Source organism: Strongylocentrotus purpuratus, unplaced genomic scaffold (assembly GCF_000002235.5).
Source record: "Strongylocentrotus purpuratus isolate Spur 01 unplaced genomic scaffold, Spur_5.0 spur5_scaffold_10, whole genome shotgun sequence".
In the NCBI taxonomy this organism is placed as follows: domain Eukaryota; kingdom Metazoa; phylum Echinodermata; class Echinoidea; order Camarodonta; family Strongylocentrotidae; genus Strongylocentrotus; species Strongylocentrotus purpuratus.
The window spans coordinates 13,852,787-13,869,486 of record NW_022145595.1 but is presented as its reverse complement, the minus strand read 5'-3'; the positions used below and the strand labels follow the sequence as shown (position 1 = coordinate 13,869,486).

Sequence of the window (16,700 nt, the reverse complement as noted above, 5' to 3'; positions counted from 1 at the left end):
ACAGAAATATATTGGTTCGATTCGGGTCATGGTTTCAAATGTTAAACTCAACATGATAGTTGAACGTGTTCCTAATATAGGTGGGGCCATGAGTTAGATATCCATGAAGTGACATTTCTGGAGGGGGATGAATTTGTTATCTAAGCAAACCTACTCCTTTATTTATCTTAGCATAACTCATATGAAATATGTTATATACATACCGTCAACAATGGAAGGCGTTGGGGTATTACCGTTCCACCCGATTCGAGCTGACGTTACGCCTCTATCCATCTAAGGTTGTGCCGGAGTCATTATGTGTTTGGGTAGTCCGTCCGTCTAGCTTTTTCGTTATCGCGATGTCTCAAGAACCTCTTAATATATTACCATCATATTTGGGGGTGATATATATCGCTATCGGAAGACAATCTGATTAGATTTTTTTAGTAGTTAGGTCAAAGGTCAAAGTTCACATCGGTCAACTTCGGAATTTCCAGCTATTAGCCTCATCAGCGCAAAATCTCTAGGACCACTAGAGATATGAGGCTAAAATTTGGTTTTATATATGTATATATATATATATAATAACATAGGAAGACGATCTGATAAGATTTGGGGTAAATAGGTCAAGGTTCAAAGGTCACAAGGTCCATTTCTGAAGTTACATGTTTTATTCTTGTTACGATTAAAGGTATTAGCCTCAAACTTAATGATAGTATGTATTATCGTAGGAATACAGTCTTATTATATTTTAAATAAGAATTTTAAAAGTCATAGAGGTAAATTTCTGAAATTAAATTTTGCAGCCTTGCTATTGCAATACCTCAAGAACCACTAGATATGAACGTTAACCTTGGAACAGTGTGTTTCATTATATAAGCAGACCATCTGGTTTGATTTTGGAGTACGTGGATCACAGATGGCAATGGCTGAAGCTACAGGTATCAGCTTTGTTATTGCAATCTCTCCAGAACAACTAGTAGAAGCTTCGAACATTGTGGTAGTTTGTATCACCATTAGAAGACGACCTAATCAGAGTTTAGGGTATACGTAGAACAACGGTCAAAGGTTATGGAGGTCAGTGAATTTTAATTAGAGGTATTCCCCTGTCATCACAATATTATACGAACGGCTTGAGGTACGAGACTCAAACATGGTGACTGTATTACTATAGGTGGATGATCAAATTACATTTTGAGGCTAGTAGGTCTAGATGATATTCGTCAGTTGACATTTGATTATACGCTCTTTGTTTTCATCGCGATATGTCACGAATAATGTCATCCATTTCACATTCTAAAATAATAGGACGGGGGTACATAGGAGAAGCAGTCGTATTTGTCGTGTATATTTTTTCTGTTACCAACAACCGTGAGTATTCGTCCACCGCTAGCGCCTCAAGTCATCCATATTGATTTTTATTTGTCGATTTCAATGATAGAGTCATACATCATGTATATGCCGTTCGATATTATCTACCATCTTTTGCCACATTGGCGGCTTGCTAGCACGACTACATTTTGAAGTGCAGTAAACGACTCTCAGAAGAAACAATTAGCTCTTTGAAAACGCATTTTTGAGTACAGTCTTCGAATGTCATCAATTTGTGAACGCAATAATAAACTGACTGCCCCCCCCCCCCCTTCATTTTTGATTGGTTTTACAACACAAAGAAAACTCATCAATTACGCGTCAATGGAGTAATTCAGTATTTGCAATAGAATTGTAAATAGGCTTTTTGTTGTTTGTCTTTAATAAACAAAGCATTTGTATCATTATTGTTTATCATTATACGAAATTATATCAACAGCCATGACTTCTGTTATTGAAAATGACGAAACAGAATTAAAAAATAGCAACAAATTTTCCTAGTTAAAAAGAAAAGAAGTCATACAATTGAGTAGGTTGAGGACGTGATTTCAATTATGCTCCTCTGATTAAGCAATCAATTTTGACTTATCTAATATACGCCATCTCTCTCTCTCTCTCTCTCTCCCTCACTATCACTCTATCTCTAATAATAATATTAGAGATAAAGAGACAGAGAGGGAGAGAGAGAGAGATGGCGAATATTAAATATGTCTATACCTCTCTCTCTCTCTCCCTCTCTCTTTCTATTTTGTGAGTTCCGGTGGCACACCTACTTCAGTGGCTCGGGGATCTGTGGTTAAAAAAAATGTATCAAACAACTCTCATTTCACTATAGAAACTAAATTTCTAAAAAATCTAATACAATGACACCTTTTTTGTTAACAATGATTCCGCAAATGTTTATTCGTAATAACGAACATGTATGTGTTGAGGGTACGTGTTTGCAGTCGTGCTGTAATGATTGTGTTGACTTGGCGATGCAATAATAATCTGCTTTCCTTTGTTGACCTATCTCTTTCATCTTCTCGATTTCAGTGTCCTAGTTCTTCTTATTACATATTTCTCTTCCAAAATATATTTTCTGCTCTCCTTAGGATCTGCCTGTCCGTAATAACCTTTAATATTTCCTTCCAGAGTCCTATCAGATCTTCTTATAATGCAGTTAACCTCGGAAAATTTCTAGAGTGGCCACCGCCTTGCCTTCCCCCACACCCATGTGCACTCATCGCAGGTTCGCACGTTTTCGCCGTAATACAATTTATGTGTATCTCCAATGTCATTCGGTGTCATTTCCCTCGCATTTCTAAACGCCTCTCTTCATTAGACCGCAGATACGATTCCATATTAAATTTCATTACAGCAGTCATCTTGGTTAATCTATGCTATCTAGTGTCGAAGTTTGCACAGACGGATCAGCGATCAGGTGTAGGTGTTTCACATATTGTGCTAGCCGTTAAGTAATCTCACGGTTGTGTTACCGTGCGATTTACGGAACTAATTAGGTGTTACGAATCGTTTGAAGGCTCTTGTGTGAGTTAGATTTGCCGATCCGACAATTGATCTGGCGACATTGCTCCGGGCTTTATTTCGTGAAAGTAAGCGGATGGGACCGGGGTCACAACTAGGGCTTGGTATAGTGTGTCTGGGGTTGCAGTTAAGAATGCGGTACCATGCGTTGAGCAACCTTATATAGATGTTGCATTATGTTATATCATATTTCATGTTACATACATATTTTACACAGTTGCTTTAAACATCAGTTTAAGATAATATTTGATCATCATCGCCCACGATGTTTTAAACATCAGTTAAAGATAAATATTGGATCATCATCGCTCGCGATATTTTCTTATTAGATAATATGTGGGATGCGGTGTCAGCCTGCTTATTTTTGTGTCACTTCCTTTAGGGGCAAAGAACAGCCTCGACATGACATTCAAATGAATCAAAGCTTAAAGAAATCATGCCATCTCACGTATGATAATACAGGCAAATCATGATGTATCATTCCAGTGACAATATAATCTCAATTAATGTCACATTCAACCGTAAAGCAATGCTAAAAGATCGATAAAACCTCCACATTCAGGTTAATTACTCTCACTATCAGTCTCCTGGCAAGTATTTTTTGTTTACTCAATCGGATAATACTATTTCTTTTCCAATATCGATGAACTACACCAGATAACTACAATACTTGACCCCAACTCGATCACTTTGACTTCGAAGTGGATTTCTCCTTAAGCCAAGTGTAAATCTATGCTTAATTGAGGGCGACGTTTGTTTGCGTTGAGGTGTTATATTTTCTTAAGTGAACCCTTCGTTGAAATCTAGGACGACATCACCTAATGGCACAAATGCTATGCATAGATAAGGATTTTCTATGCTCTCTTTTCCTTTTTTCTTCCCCCTGCATAATCCTCCCCTGTCCCTCAAGCCTTCTTCTCTCTACCTCTCTCTCTCTCTCTCTCTCTCTCTCTATCTCTCTCCTCTCTCTCTTTCTCTCTCTTTCTCTCTCTTTCTCTTTAGTTTCTTCTCTCTTCCTTAAATCTCTTTCTCCTGTTCTTATGTCTCACTTTCCTTATACAAACCCTTTTCTTGAACTCCTATTTATCAAGAAGTTGTTTACAGACTGGTATTTATACTTTCTCACTTGAAGTGCTCTCTCAATAAATAAGATAATTGCTTAGGGTTATTGTTTACTTCCTTTTAATTATTGCTGAAAATCACATGTAGTATGAATATTGCACGCAGATTTGAGTATATTGGACTTCACACGCATAAGTGGATCCTAAGAACTTTGGTCAAAAGCTTTAATTATACGTTTCATGTAATATAGGGCCCATGGCAGTGCAAACAGTTATCTTTATGGTTGAGTAAGGCGTGACATTGCTTTGCAATTCACGCTGTCTTATTGTGTTTACATGAAACATATTTACTCATTAGCGGATTTAATTGTTCCAGTCTTCCAATATTTACTTTTTTTCAGAACGATCGAGATCTATGTTATGGATATTACTTAGGAACATTCTCCCAATAAACTGCAACGTATACGCTTAATTCGGATTCCACAGCAATCAACGGCACTTTACGTATGGTAAAAGAATGGATGGGGGAGAGACACAGACAGAGATTTTAAAAAAAAAGGGGGGGTGCAAAATGAGATGAAAGTAAATGTAAGGCCTTCCACAGAAATATCAAACATTATTGATCGCCATCACTCGCATTGTATTTCATTACCAATAACTTTGATATCAAAATCCGAATGAAAAAACGTATTCTTCTTTACATAATCATAGTCACCCCGATGACCCGATTCCTTACTGTTTTTGTAAGTGCGATGTAGATACTATATGGTTTTTAAAAGAAACTTTTCATTATTTATCGTCTGTTTATTAAGAGAAACGGAGTTGTTCCATTGCGTATCGATTCTATGCATTACCTGGCCAAGGTTAGCTCGGGGGACGCGACGGACGTTCGAAATTGCTCTTTGATGAAAAAAAATAAGTCGTGTCATAGCGACCACTCTCTCATTAAAACGATCATGAAACTCTCGTTTTTCTCCTTGGTATGATTCCCTAAGGGAATCAATACTATAATTCCAGTTATGAGCTAGCTACAGCATCAAGTGGATGGAAACTGCAATCTTCCTAAACACACGCTGCTTTTTCGTTGGCCTATCTATGATAATCAAGAATTGTAATAACGGCCTATACCTGAAATATAAGAAAAAGTAAAGGGAGGGACAAAGGAGCTAGGTATGTACATTCTGACTTTATATATGTGAGAGAGAGCAAGAGGAGAGAGAGGGTGAGAGAGAGAGGGGAATGGGAGAGAGAGAGGTAGTGAGAGGGGGGAGAGGAGAGAGGGAGATTTTGGAAGGCGAGAGAAAGAAAGGGAGAGATGGGGAGTGAAAAGGGATACGAATAAGAATATGAACAAGAGCATGAATATACATACGCATAAGCATCATAAGAAGAATGAAGGGAAAACATAATGACAATAATTCTAACACTAAGCATTGGTATAGGAATAATGATAGTTATCAAAATAAGACTTTAAAAGCACATAAGAATAAGTAAGAGAATGAGAACAAGAATAAGTATGATAATATTAATAATAAGAAGAATGATAATAATGAGAAGAAGAAAATGAGTAAAAGAATACGAATAAGAATAAGAATAAGAATAAAATAAGGAATACAAATAAGGATAAGAATAAGTAATAGAATAAGAATAATAATGAGAACAAGAATAAGATAAGAATAAGAATAGGAATCCGTATTATGATATTGATACTTATACGAATAAGAATAAGAAAAGAAAACAAATAAGTATGCGAATAAGATTAAGGAGTTGGGGATGAGAGCTTATACTGCACGTAATTCAGCAGTAATCGAAGAAAAACATGTTCGTACATTGAATACAGAGGAAAACTCATTCATTGTGCAAATAGAATATGTTGAACGAGAACACTGGTTACCTTTACTCAACCTTTCTCAGCCCAATACATTATAAATCAGTTTTTTTCAATCTTAATCAACAAATCAAAGAGCTGAAATAAATTACGAGGAAAACTCGGCAACCGAATATCGCAGTAACGCAGACCTCCCGGAAATTCACGGATATCTATTTGAAATCAAGAGCAATTTGAGAGATGGAGAGATAGCGGATAGCGGAAAGAGGCGAATGCGTGCGTTTGAGCTAGGAAGAGAAAGGGAAGGGGTAGAAAAATAGAGAAAGAAGGAAATAAAGCAAGAGCATACGACATAGAAAAGAAAATAGAAAAAAAGGGAGAAGATGAAATGAGAAAAGAGAAAGGGAGTAGAGAAGAATAGAAGAGAGATCAAACGCGTGTAAGACTTTCACTTAGGGTAGTTAGTAGGAAGAAACGAAGACAATGCGAGGGAAAGGATGGAAAGATACGGAGTGAGAAAGAGAGAGAGGTAGAGAGAGATAGAGAGAGATAGGAGAGAAAGAGAGAGAGAGAAGGAGAGGAGAGAGAGAGAAAGAGAGAGAGCGAGAGGAGATTAATGAAGCAGCTCGTGCGTGTATTTAAGGAAGTATACACTGTAAAAAAATAATAGTCGAAATAACTCAATAAAATTGAGGAAAAGAATTGCCTTATTTGTATTAAGTAATTATTACCTACGGCATCTTAAGTAGAATTTACTTATTTTCCTGAATAAATTTTTACTCAGTTAAATCGAGTTACATTAACGTAAATAATTTAAGTATTGTAATCATTTTAGATAATTAAAAAAAAGCTATGATAGGATTACATATTGCACGATTTGGTACCCATCTAATCTAACAAGTAACATCCACTAATCATTTACTACTTCTATTTAAGATTTATCACTAATCACTAACACTACTTCTATTTAAGATTTAACCGTATATATATATATATATATATATATCTACCACCATCACAGACTATTACATACGCTTCAATTCGACACATATTGAAAGGCTCCAAATTTTATATATACTTGATCGTAGCATCTTAAAAGGAAAATTGGTTGACAATTTCCTGAAATATCAAGTTTTGATTTGTTTTGAACTGGGTAACAATTAAAAATTGTCTTGTCTTTGCTTAGCCATGTTAAATGAATTAGTAAATGTTTTAAAGTCCTTAAATTTTCATTCAACCACAACAAAGAATTGTTTTATTTAAACAAGAGTTTAATTTGGTCTTAATGAATATTCATAAATTATGTAAATATTTCTATTACGCACTGCATCGGTCCTTACTTTAAAAAGATAAGAATAATCAACATAAAATGTTTGAGTAATACGTATAATTTCTGATTTTGAGTTAAAATTACTAAATTAATACAAGCTGAAATTACTTAAAGTTCTTATGTATTTGATTTTACTTAAATTTTCCACGTATGTTCTACTAAATTGAAAATTTGAGTTAGCAAGACTTAAATTTAGTGCGTAAGTGGCAAAACTAATGTTTTCAAGTAAATTCTACATGGAAAAAATACGTAAAAATTACCAATGAACAAATTCTTTTTTACAGTGTAGAAAGATTTAATTTCTAAAAGAAAGTGAGGAGGCGGTAAGGGTATAATGAGTGTCAAAGAGAGAAAGAGATAGAGAGAGAGAGAGATAAAGAAAGAACAAGAACAAGAACAAACAAACAATGCTAGGAAAATGGAGGAATAAAGGTATTATACAAAATCAGAAAGAGAGAGAGAGAGAGAAGAGAAAGAGAAGGGAGGGAGAAAGAGATATAAGGGAGACTTGGAAGATTATGCTCATACCGGTAGCTGGATGGCATGGGAGGTATTGCACTAATAATCGAAACAGGTGCTCCATAATGAGTCGTAGCATGAGCGCAGTTTGCATTAATATTGTTATCACACCGATGCATATCGACTTCGGACGTATATCCGACCTAATGTTATAAAGGCCAACTTCAAACTCCACACCCATTTTCTGCCTGTCCAGGAAAAGGTTATTTGCATTCCATTCACTCACTTCCTTTCCCTGAATGTAACATATTGTGAAACAGCAAAATCTAGCTCCGCTTCTAAATCTCGATTTTTCAGATTGAACTAATTATTTTGACGATACACCGCTTAGGCATTTGACCAAGTGGCATTAGACCAAATGAAGAAAAAAAAGTTCTTCAAAAAATATTATTATATATATCCATATTTATCCTTACACTTTCTGTAGTGTGTGTAAAATTTAACTCTAGAAAATTAATCTAAAGCACAATCAAAATTCGAGACATGATGTTTGCTTTTAAAATGCCATTTCAAACCTTTTTCTGTTATAATTGTTTACAAAATTCCTTAATTAGAATGAACCATAAACAAAGTACAAGTGAATGTGTTACCAAACTATATTGAAGTTTATTTTCTCTTCTTACAAACAAGAGATGTTGAACATAATACATTTTTGTGAAATATAGGGATGCGATAGCAATGTTATGAGATGAGTTGTGATATCTCACGGCTGATGAATTTTAATTATGGGTTTGGCAAAAGAGTACAAAACCTCAGGCCATATCTGTGCATGCTTGGTTAACGGGTACCAGTGATTGCACAGAGAGTTTTAATTTGTTTTCGATCTTGTGACTTGTAAAGGGATTTGTAATCTTCACTCTCTCTCCCCCGGAAAAATAATAATAACGCAACTCATATATATATATTTTATAAATATAAAATTGGAAATACCCAGCTAAAAGTTGACATGGGATCGGGCAATTTTAAGTCGACCAACCCTGAGTCGACTTTTGAACTAAGAAGAAGAAAAGATCGTGCAGACAAGTAATAAGTTTTGTAAACATGAATACAAGTAGTGCCGCATAGTCATATAAAACTTTAGAGTAGGATTTTGTGTGTCGTATTTGAACATGGTCAGTGCCCTTCATCTGATATCGAATTACAAAAAAAAAGTGTTACTATCATTAGAATTAACAATTGCTGTTATTCCAATTGTCAGAGGTAATGACCATTATTACCCTTTTAATTCAAATGTCTGAATCAAAATCATTGATCTTGACGATTCAACAATCACAGGATAAATCGACAGTGTATCTGTAATCAAGACGGGCCATGTCTATTTCTTAACAGCTAGCATTGCAAATATTGCAGTAGTAATTTTAATAAAACTGCAGGTTTTCTTTTATTAAATTTCAATTGCTATTATTACAATTGTTAAAGATTTATGACCATTATTACCCCTTTAACCCATTATGTTTGAATCGAAAGCATTGCTCTTGATAATTGAACAATCACAGGATGCGAGTATAAATAAATCAGTAGGGTATATGTAATCAAGACATGCCATGTATATTGCTCAACAGCATTGCACAGTTGCAGTAGCAATACCAATAAAACCGCAGGATTCCTAATAAAAGTGACAGTCTATACTGAATCTTGATTTAAGTGTTCTTCAGTGCCGTATATTATCACAGCTCTGACAAAAATCATTTAAATACATTGATAACTCTCTTGTTGTCTTACCCCTTCCCTAACCCCTACACCCCCCCCCCCCATTCGTTTTTTCCCGCTTCCCTTCATTCTCATCATTATCGATACTGCCGCAGTAGTCTGCTTTGTAATTTATTAACATTTCCTAATACTATCAGAAAAGCCTCGGAAAAATCCTCAGAAAATAAAATCCGTGATTTGTTTAAGTCAAAATTACCTTTGTTTCCTTCTTTAACAAAAAGAAAATCATATAAGCCCTTTTTTGGGGGGGGGGGGAGGGGCGGCACATTGCAACCATAATGTAATCCCTGTTTCTTTTCACTCAGCATTAATCTCTAACTTCATTTCCTCCTTTAAACATTTTATTATATCAGGGTTCAATTCACCTATGCCCTATACACCACTCCACGTTCTTCTTTTGTATAAGGGAAGTTATGTAGAATAATATTTGGGTACGAGACTAAGCTTTTAGTGAAATTGATGCCTGTAGGGGCTATCCAAAATGTCAGTTTTTGTTTTCGAAAGAGATCATCATAGTTTTTGATAAATTTTCAAGAAGAAAAATTACCGCATTTTGAACAAAATATTAATAAACCTCATCGTACCGCGTGTTTACATGTATATTTACATATATATGGCATTCAGTATTCCTTGCTAATAACAAGTTATTAATAGGGTGATCACACTGCCTGTGCAAACAGTCTGCCCCGCGAACACACACACACAACAGCAGTCAGTTGGTAGAAATATCAATTTTTGTAAATGTATTTTTAAAAAATAAACAATGTTTTTGAATTTTTATTTCACATAATATTTCAAGCATACCTTTACCTACAATTCTGTGTAGATTCATTGTTATAGGCATGTTGGAAATATGTTAATTATTGAATTAGAATATTGTCTTTTCAGCCATGTGTGACATGGCCCGCTGATCGCCCATTGACTCGCGCTGCTATTCTGCGTGGTGGAAAAAAGCACCTCAATGTATAAAACTCCCCTACAAAAATGCAATATCCTCATGTGTTCCACTCACTGAATTAATTTTTTATTTACACTCAAGGTAGCCACAACTGTACTGGGGTCACTAAAGTTTCTGTCACTCTGAAATTCAGTCCCTATGAAATGTTATGGCCTGTTGAATGGTATCTCGGAAAATCGTCATAAATCCTCAAATCTGACATCTTTGAAAATTGCAGACATACTGTGATGTAGCTGAAAGTTTACAAATTCTTATCATATGATCGGTTTTTCTGAATTATTTGTGAAACATATGAGGAAATAGCTGTGACGGTGATCCAAGTAATTTCCTTTGCCATATTGTATTGGCATTGCAAAAATATTAGGAATTTAAGGTCAATATTTGGTGTAAATATGATCTATGAATATATGATTTAAAAAATGCCTCCAAAATGAACAGTTTGACCTTCCTAATTTGTATAATGAGTGCATAAAAAGAATTTTCTTTTTTGTATTTTTTACCACAAAGATGATATTTTAGTGTCTGATAATTTAATTTATTATTTGTGTCCAAGAAAGTGATGAATTTAGTTGTCAACTTTGTCGAACTATGCCATTTTTGACAATTTGACCATTTCTGGCAGGTTTTTCGGTAATTTTGCGATATCAAAAAAATGGTATAAAATCACTACGCATTGACTGATTTAAATTCTGTTTTTGATTTAATTGTTTGAAGCTTTCATGAAGCTTGATCATTTGCAACCATCAAATAACATGTGTTTGTTGTAATATTTTTGGTGTGCTATACCTACTATTAACTACAATGATGTAGCTTCAGATTGTACAAGGATAAAGCATAAAAAAAAACTTAAATCAAAGATCTTAATTATTCGTCTTTGAAGATATTTTAAAACTCGGTGTATACCTGTTTTTTTTTCTTGATTTGGTTCTGTCTTACTTCTTTATCACGATCAAAGAAAATCAGCCATATGGCCGAGGGTTTAATAAGAGTCTTATCAAACGCTAAGATATATTGATTCCACATATCTTACTATTTGGCCATTTAATGATAACTAAACTGAATTAATAAAGCTTTTATCCTTTTCCGTTCTGTCTTTTCAGCTGCCCATGCATCCGCGAGGTCTACAATAACAAGCGGCAGCAAAACAAAATCTATTAAGTGGAAGATAGAGACCGAGAAATAAGGAGCTAACCACTTGGTTGCTTTTTTAATCCACCGCATCAGATTTACGTGCACTCTATAATCACCCACCAGGAGAAGCACGATAATATCTGGATGGATGCGCAGTGAATAGACTGAGCAACTCTTTCCTGACGAGCCTGAGGGAGAGAGCGAATGAGAGAGCGTTCGGGAGTGCGGGGGAGAGAGACAAGGAGTTGATCTTGAACTTAAACAACTCTGCCACACTAGATGGGGACGTTAGAGCGGGAAGTACATGCATTGCTCCTAGCAGACGATCGTTCAAAGAGGAACATATAAGTTTTATTTTATTCGTCGCTGGCGCTCAACCTGTACACATCGCTACCCAGTGGGCTAGTATTAATCAGATAGCGAGGAGTACAGACGCTAAAGCCCCCCGATCAGTTCCAGGGTATTATCCCTGCTTTACTATGTTTTCAAACGGAGGAAAATACGATAAGGAATCAAACATACACTTTCTAATACCTGCGGAGTTTATCCTTTGTTGTAGCATTTCTGGTTTGGAGCGGTTTCATCTTTGAATAATTGAACGCATCAATTGTTAATTTGGAAACCTTCAACTGATATGGAACTATCGCCGAGTCGAGCGTACAAGCTAAACCCGTAATAAACCGTATTGGCGCAAAGATTTTTAAATCTTTTCATCTCGCTCATTAAACTCGAGCAATATATACAAACTCTATTAAGTCTTTACCATGTGTTGTCTTGCCGCTTTTCTTTGAGAAAGGGTTAAAACTTGATTTCCTTCTTCGATTTGTTTCTCACGGATAATACTTAATGTAAGTTGACGGCATGTCATTTGGAGGAAGATTACAATTATGTATGAGACAACTGGTGAGTTATATAGGCACACCGAAATGTTTATTGTGATCATTGAACTACAATTCATTTCCAACATGCGATAGGCCTAAATATATTTTCTAAAATGCAGTTGAATAGATAAAATACTTTCTTTTGTTGTTTGATTTCATTACGTGGTGTGAGAAGAGCGCTGAATCACATGTTGCATTGGAAGCTTGGTCTTTGGATCATTTCCTGACATCACTGAACAGGGATATAGCGGTCATTATGGATAGCTACCAAAATGTGTCAAATGAAGCCCCCATCGAGAACTACCCGGGATTCGAAGGCGTGTTTTCCTTCAACTTCAGCGCTGCTCATACGGTCAGCGTCGAATCGGTCATCTGTTGGAGTATCATCGCGACCACCATCATGATCATCGCCGGTGCCGGCAACATCATCGTCATCTGGATCGTCATGACGAACCCGAGAATGAGAACAGTGACGAATTACTTCCTCCTGAACCTAGCCGTTGCGGACACCATGATCGCGACGATCGATATGCCCTCCATGTTCACTTACATCGTTACGGACAACTGGCCGTTTGGACTCGTCGGCTGCAAGATCGCCAAATTTGTGGCGAACCTGTCCGCAGTGGCGAGTATCCTATCTCTGATGGCTGTGACTGTTGACCGCTTCCGTGCCATAGTCCACCCTCTCCTACCTCGGCTACCTAAACGGGTCATTATTGGATCGGTCATATCTATCTGGATTGTTGCAGCAGCCTGGACAAGCCCCCGATTCTTCTTTGCTGGTCAGTACAAGTTCATATATTCGGATGGAACAGAAAGGGTCCATTGTTACATCATATGGCCCCCAGATGGCCAACCCTACGGATCTTATGACGTGGCGTGAGTATACTGTTACAACTATTTTAACTATTGCATGGCTATCAAATATAAAGCATCATGCAGATAGTGAGATCTGCATTGTGATAGGTGTGTCTTATTTCCAAACTTATGTTGAGTTCTGATAATGGATTGAATTTCGAAAGTTTTTGCGTTGAATCAACTCTGCAATGCAGAAGATGGGTTTCTCCTATAGTACCAAACAAATGACCACATTTAATAGGATTTGCTGGAAATAATGTTCACCGAAACGTATAACTCATCAGGCGAGAATCTGAGTGTGCGGCTTGAAACTATAGCTGGATTAGTTCTTTCACAATAACTCACCAAATATAAATTTTCTAGAAAATCATTTGGCAGACTTTTGAAGTCGGGAAGTTTGATTCCGTGATAATTCGTCATTACCATTACACAGGAGATTTGTTTTTATCATCTAAAATGATTTATTGAGGTAGGAATATTTCGTATAAAGGCATCATAAACGAAATTCCATGTTAAAAAAAAAGAGAAATAAAAAGAGAATATACACTTGAACGCATGTCGTTGTTATAATCTAGTATGATAACTATAGAAAGATGGAAGTCGAATAAAACAGCTCAACTCACTGTTTTTTTTTTTTTTTTTAAATGAAGTAAAAGCTAGAAACACTTGTGCAATCAACTGGCTGGTCAACATATCAATCTAGTACAGCCCGTATTTCAAAAAAGTAGTATATTATGTTAAATGCAACGCGTTTAACAATCAAGGACAACATTTTTTAAAACTCTTATGCCCAACTAACAGATTAAATTTGTCATTACATGTCATTATTTCTGCGTTTAACGCCACCCTTAAAATAATTGTCAGCGTAGGGCCTATAATTAGCTTATAATGTATTTCACCTTCAATAATTTTGTTTTATTTGGCATTCACAGCTGCCTGATGTTGAAAGATGTTTAATTTGCTGAACATATATCATTTGACAGTGGTTTGATTGATTTGATTGATGAAAAGCGGGAAACTTATTTCCCCTTGGAATTACATTGCACTATTAATCTCATGGAAGGCCAGAAGCGCAAAGATCGTCAATTAGTATGAACACAAATGATACGAACCTGCCAAGCTGAAATATATACCCTATTTAAAGCCTCGGGATGTTCATTCTGTATAATGACAAGTGGGAGCACCTGAACGTTCTAGAATTATGTTCCCACCTTGTATAACAGAACCAAGTGGGGATTACGTAACAGAATTATAGGCTCACTTTAAAAAAAAAAGTTTAATCAAGGAAATGCGCGTTACGAAACAGCTACTTTCTCAAATCTTTTTTTAATGATTTTTGAAATTTATAAAGCTTTTAAAGTCGCACATTATCCCCGACAAAACCTTTGTAGGAGTAAACGCTATCGTACTCCCTTTGACGAGAGTCGTAAAATGAAAGGCTCAAGCTTGAATATCTGATTAAATTACGTTTCTAGACCCTTGATTATTTGAAAATTTGTGGGCTTGTAATTTTTCGCGATTAGTATATTACATCTAGCTTCTTACTTCCATCGCATGCAAGCGATGATGTTTTTTGATCAGATGTATTTATCAGTGCAGATAGGAATAATCCAACATTGCATTCGCTTTTGAAAAAGATGACTGGTCACGCGCAGTTACGAGCGCAGCTCTACGTCATCTGCATCATCTAGTGATGCGCAATGGCTCAGTGGTAGAGAAGTGGTCTTGTAATTTGGTGGTCCCGGGTTCGAAACAAAGTCGCCACGCTAGTGCCTTTCGGCAAGGAATTAATCCTCATGACCAAGATCGTCAGAGAGGACTTAAAGTCATCGGCCTCTCGGTTGCTTGATTAGAAGCTTTCACATGCTCTCTTATCAGCCAAAACACACCGGCCAACTACAATTCAAATGACGTCTCGTGGCCAACTGGCAAAATGATAACAACTTCAAATACTTATATGGGAACAAACTTTATATGAGGAAATAAAAGAAATAGCCTCTGGAAATGTATTTCTTAGTTCCATGCTACACCTATTTCAGTTCAGCATCACAACTCCCTTCATGTATATACAACAATGGCTTTAGATGCTGCTTGTAAGTGTCGGCTTGCATGGTGATGTAGATATACAGTAGGCTTGCAGGTGCACCATGTGAGAGAGAGGGAGGATTGAGGAGTCCTGAAAAGGACTTTCGGTAATCTTTCTTGAGGGTTTTTTGTAGTCCTGAAAAGGACTGTTGGTATAGTCTTGAAAAAGACTGTTGGTTATCTTTCTTAGCTTATAGTTCTAAGGAGAGCACTATAGTTCTCCTTAGAACTATAATCTAAGAAAGATAACCAACAGTCTTTTTAAAGACTACAAAAAAAAAACCAAGAAAGATTACCGAGAGTTCTTTTCAGGACTCCTCAATCATCCCTCTCTCTCACATTGTGCACCCGCAAGCCTACTGTATAGCAATGGCTTTCTAATTTAACTGGCCAATCACTGTTCGACATGCATGAATGGTCGTACACTGACCTTCATTAGGGACTTTTAGATTTGCACGTCGACATAGTAGACTGCTACGTGTGACGTCCTTTTAGGCCATGGCAATGTGACGTCCTTTATAAGTCCTTTAAGACAATGTGGTGTCCTTTTTAGGGCATTGCCTTAAAAGGACGTCACACGTAGCAGTCCACTATGTCGACGTGCAAATCTAAAAGTCTCTATTTTACAACTTTAGAAGGTCGTGAATGCATCGTGAACTCTGTGCCTGTGTTGAGTCCATATTTTGGTTTCAGTACTTGCTACCTTTTTTTGATTCAATTTGATTGCTATTAATATTGGATGATCTGCAGCATCTACTTTGATTTAGTCAGAATTTGTATTCTTTATTTAATTCTTTTATTTTGTTCTGTACGTATTTTTTTGTGGACAGATTTTCTGTAAAAAAACGCAGAGCCAATCGCCATCAAATTTTTCACCACTAATTCCCCTTAATCAGGATGAGAAAACTTCTCAATATCAATGTAATCGCTCAACCGTCAAGTCTCGCCTATAGGCGACATTTGTGAAATCACAGTGCCAATCATAATCTTCCTGACTAGCCATTAGACAAAACAAATTTGGTAAACAAAAACTAAAGGTCAAAGGTCATATCCGGGTATATAAGTGTCCGCCAGTGCATAATAACAAGAATCTCAAACTCATTTCTTGATCAATTTAAATTACCTTTTCAGGCCATTTTGCGAATTGCAATGGTTTAGCCGCGGGCGCGCTAGCGCGCATGCGTGAGTGCGCGCAGCGCATGTATAGAATATAGAAATGCTGCTTTTTGTTCGCATGGATCAGATATTTTATAATTCTCTCAGCAACTTCTTTAAATTTTAGTCTATTCTGCCCTAAAATGACGTTGTACGTGCACGTTAAAGATTAAACTCCGCGCGTGCCTCATTTTGAAATTTAAAAATCATTTTAAACATGTATATATTTATTATAACCCGTAAATGAGTCTATGTAATGAAACCCCAAATCTATTTTCATATTCGAATCGAGTGTGATCTCATTTTG

General features: G+C 36.3%; 1 protein-coding gene across 1 annotated transcript; it reads left to right on the top strand.

The window, feature by feature from the left end:
- The first annotated feature begins 12,000 nt into the window (after positions 1-12,000).
- Positions 12,001-13,178, top strand: LOC115921861 (tachykinin-like peptides receptor 99D). Its single transcript, XM_030980123.1, has one exon. It carries the CDS (start codon positions 12,552-12,554, stop codon positions 13,176-13,178), a length of 627 nt encoding a protein of 208 aa, XP_030835983.1. The 5' UTR covers positions 12,001-12,551.
- The last annotated feature ends 3,522 nt before the right edge of the window (positions 13,179-16,700 follow it).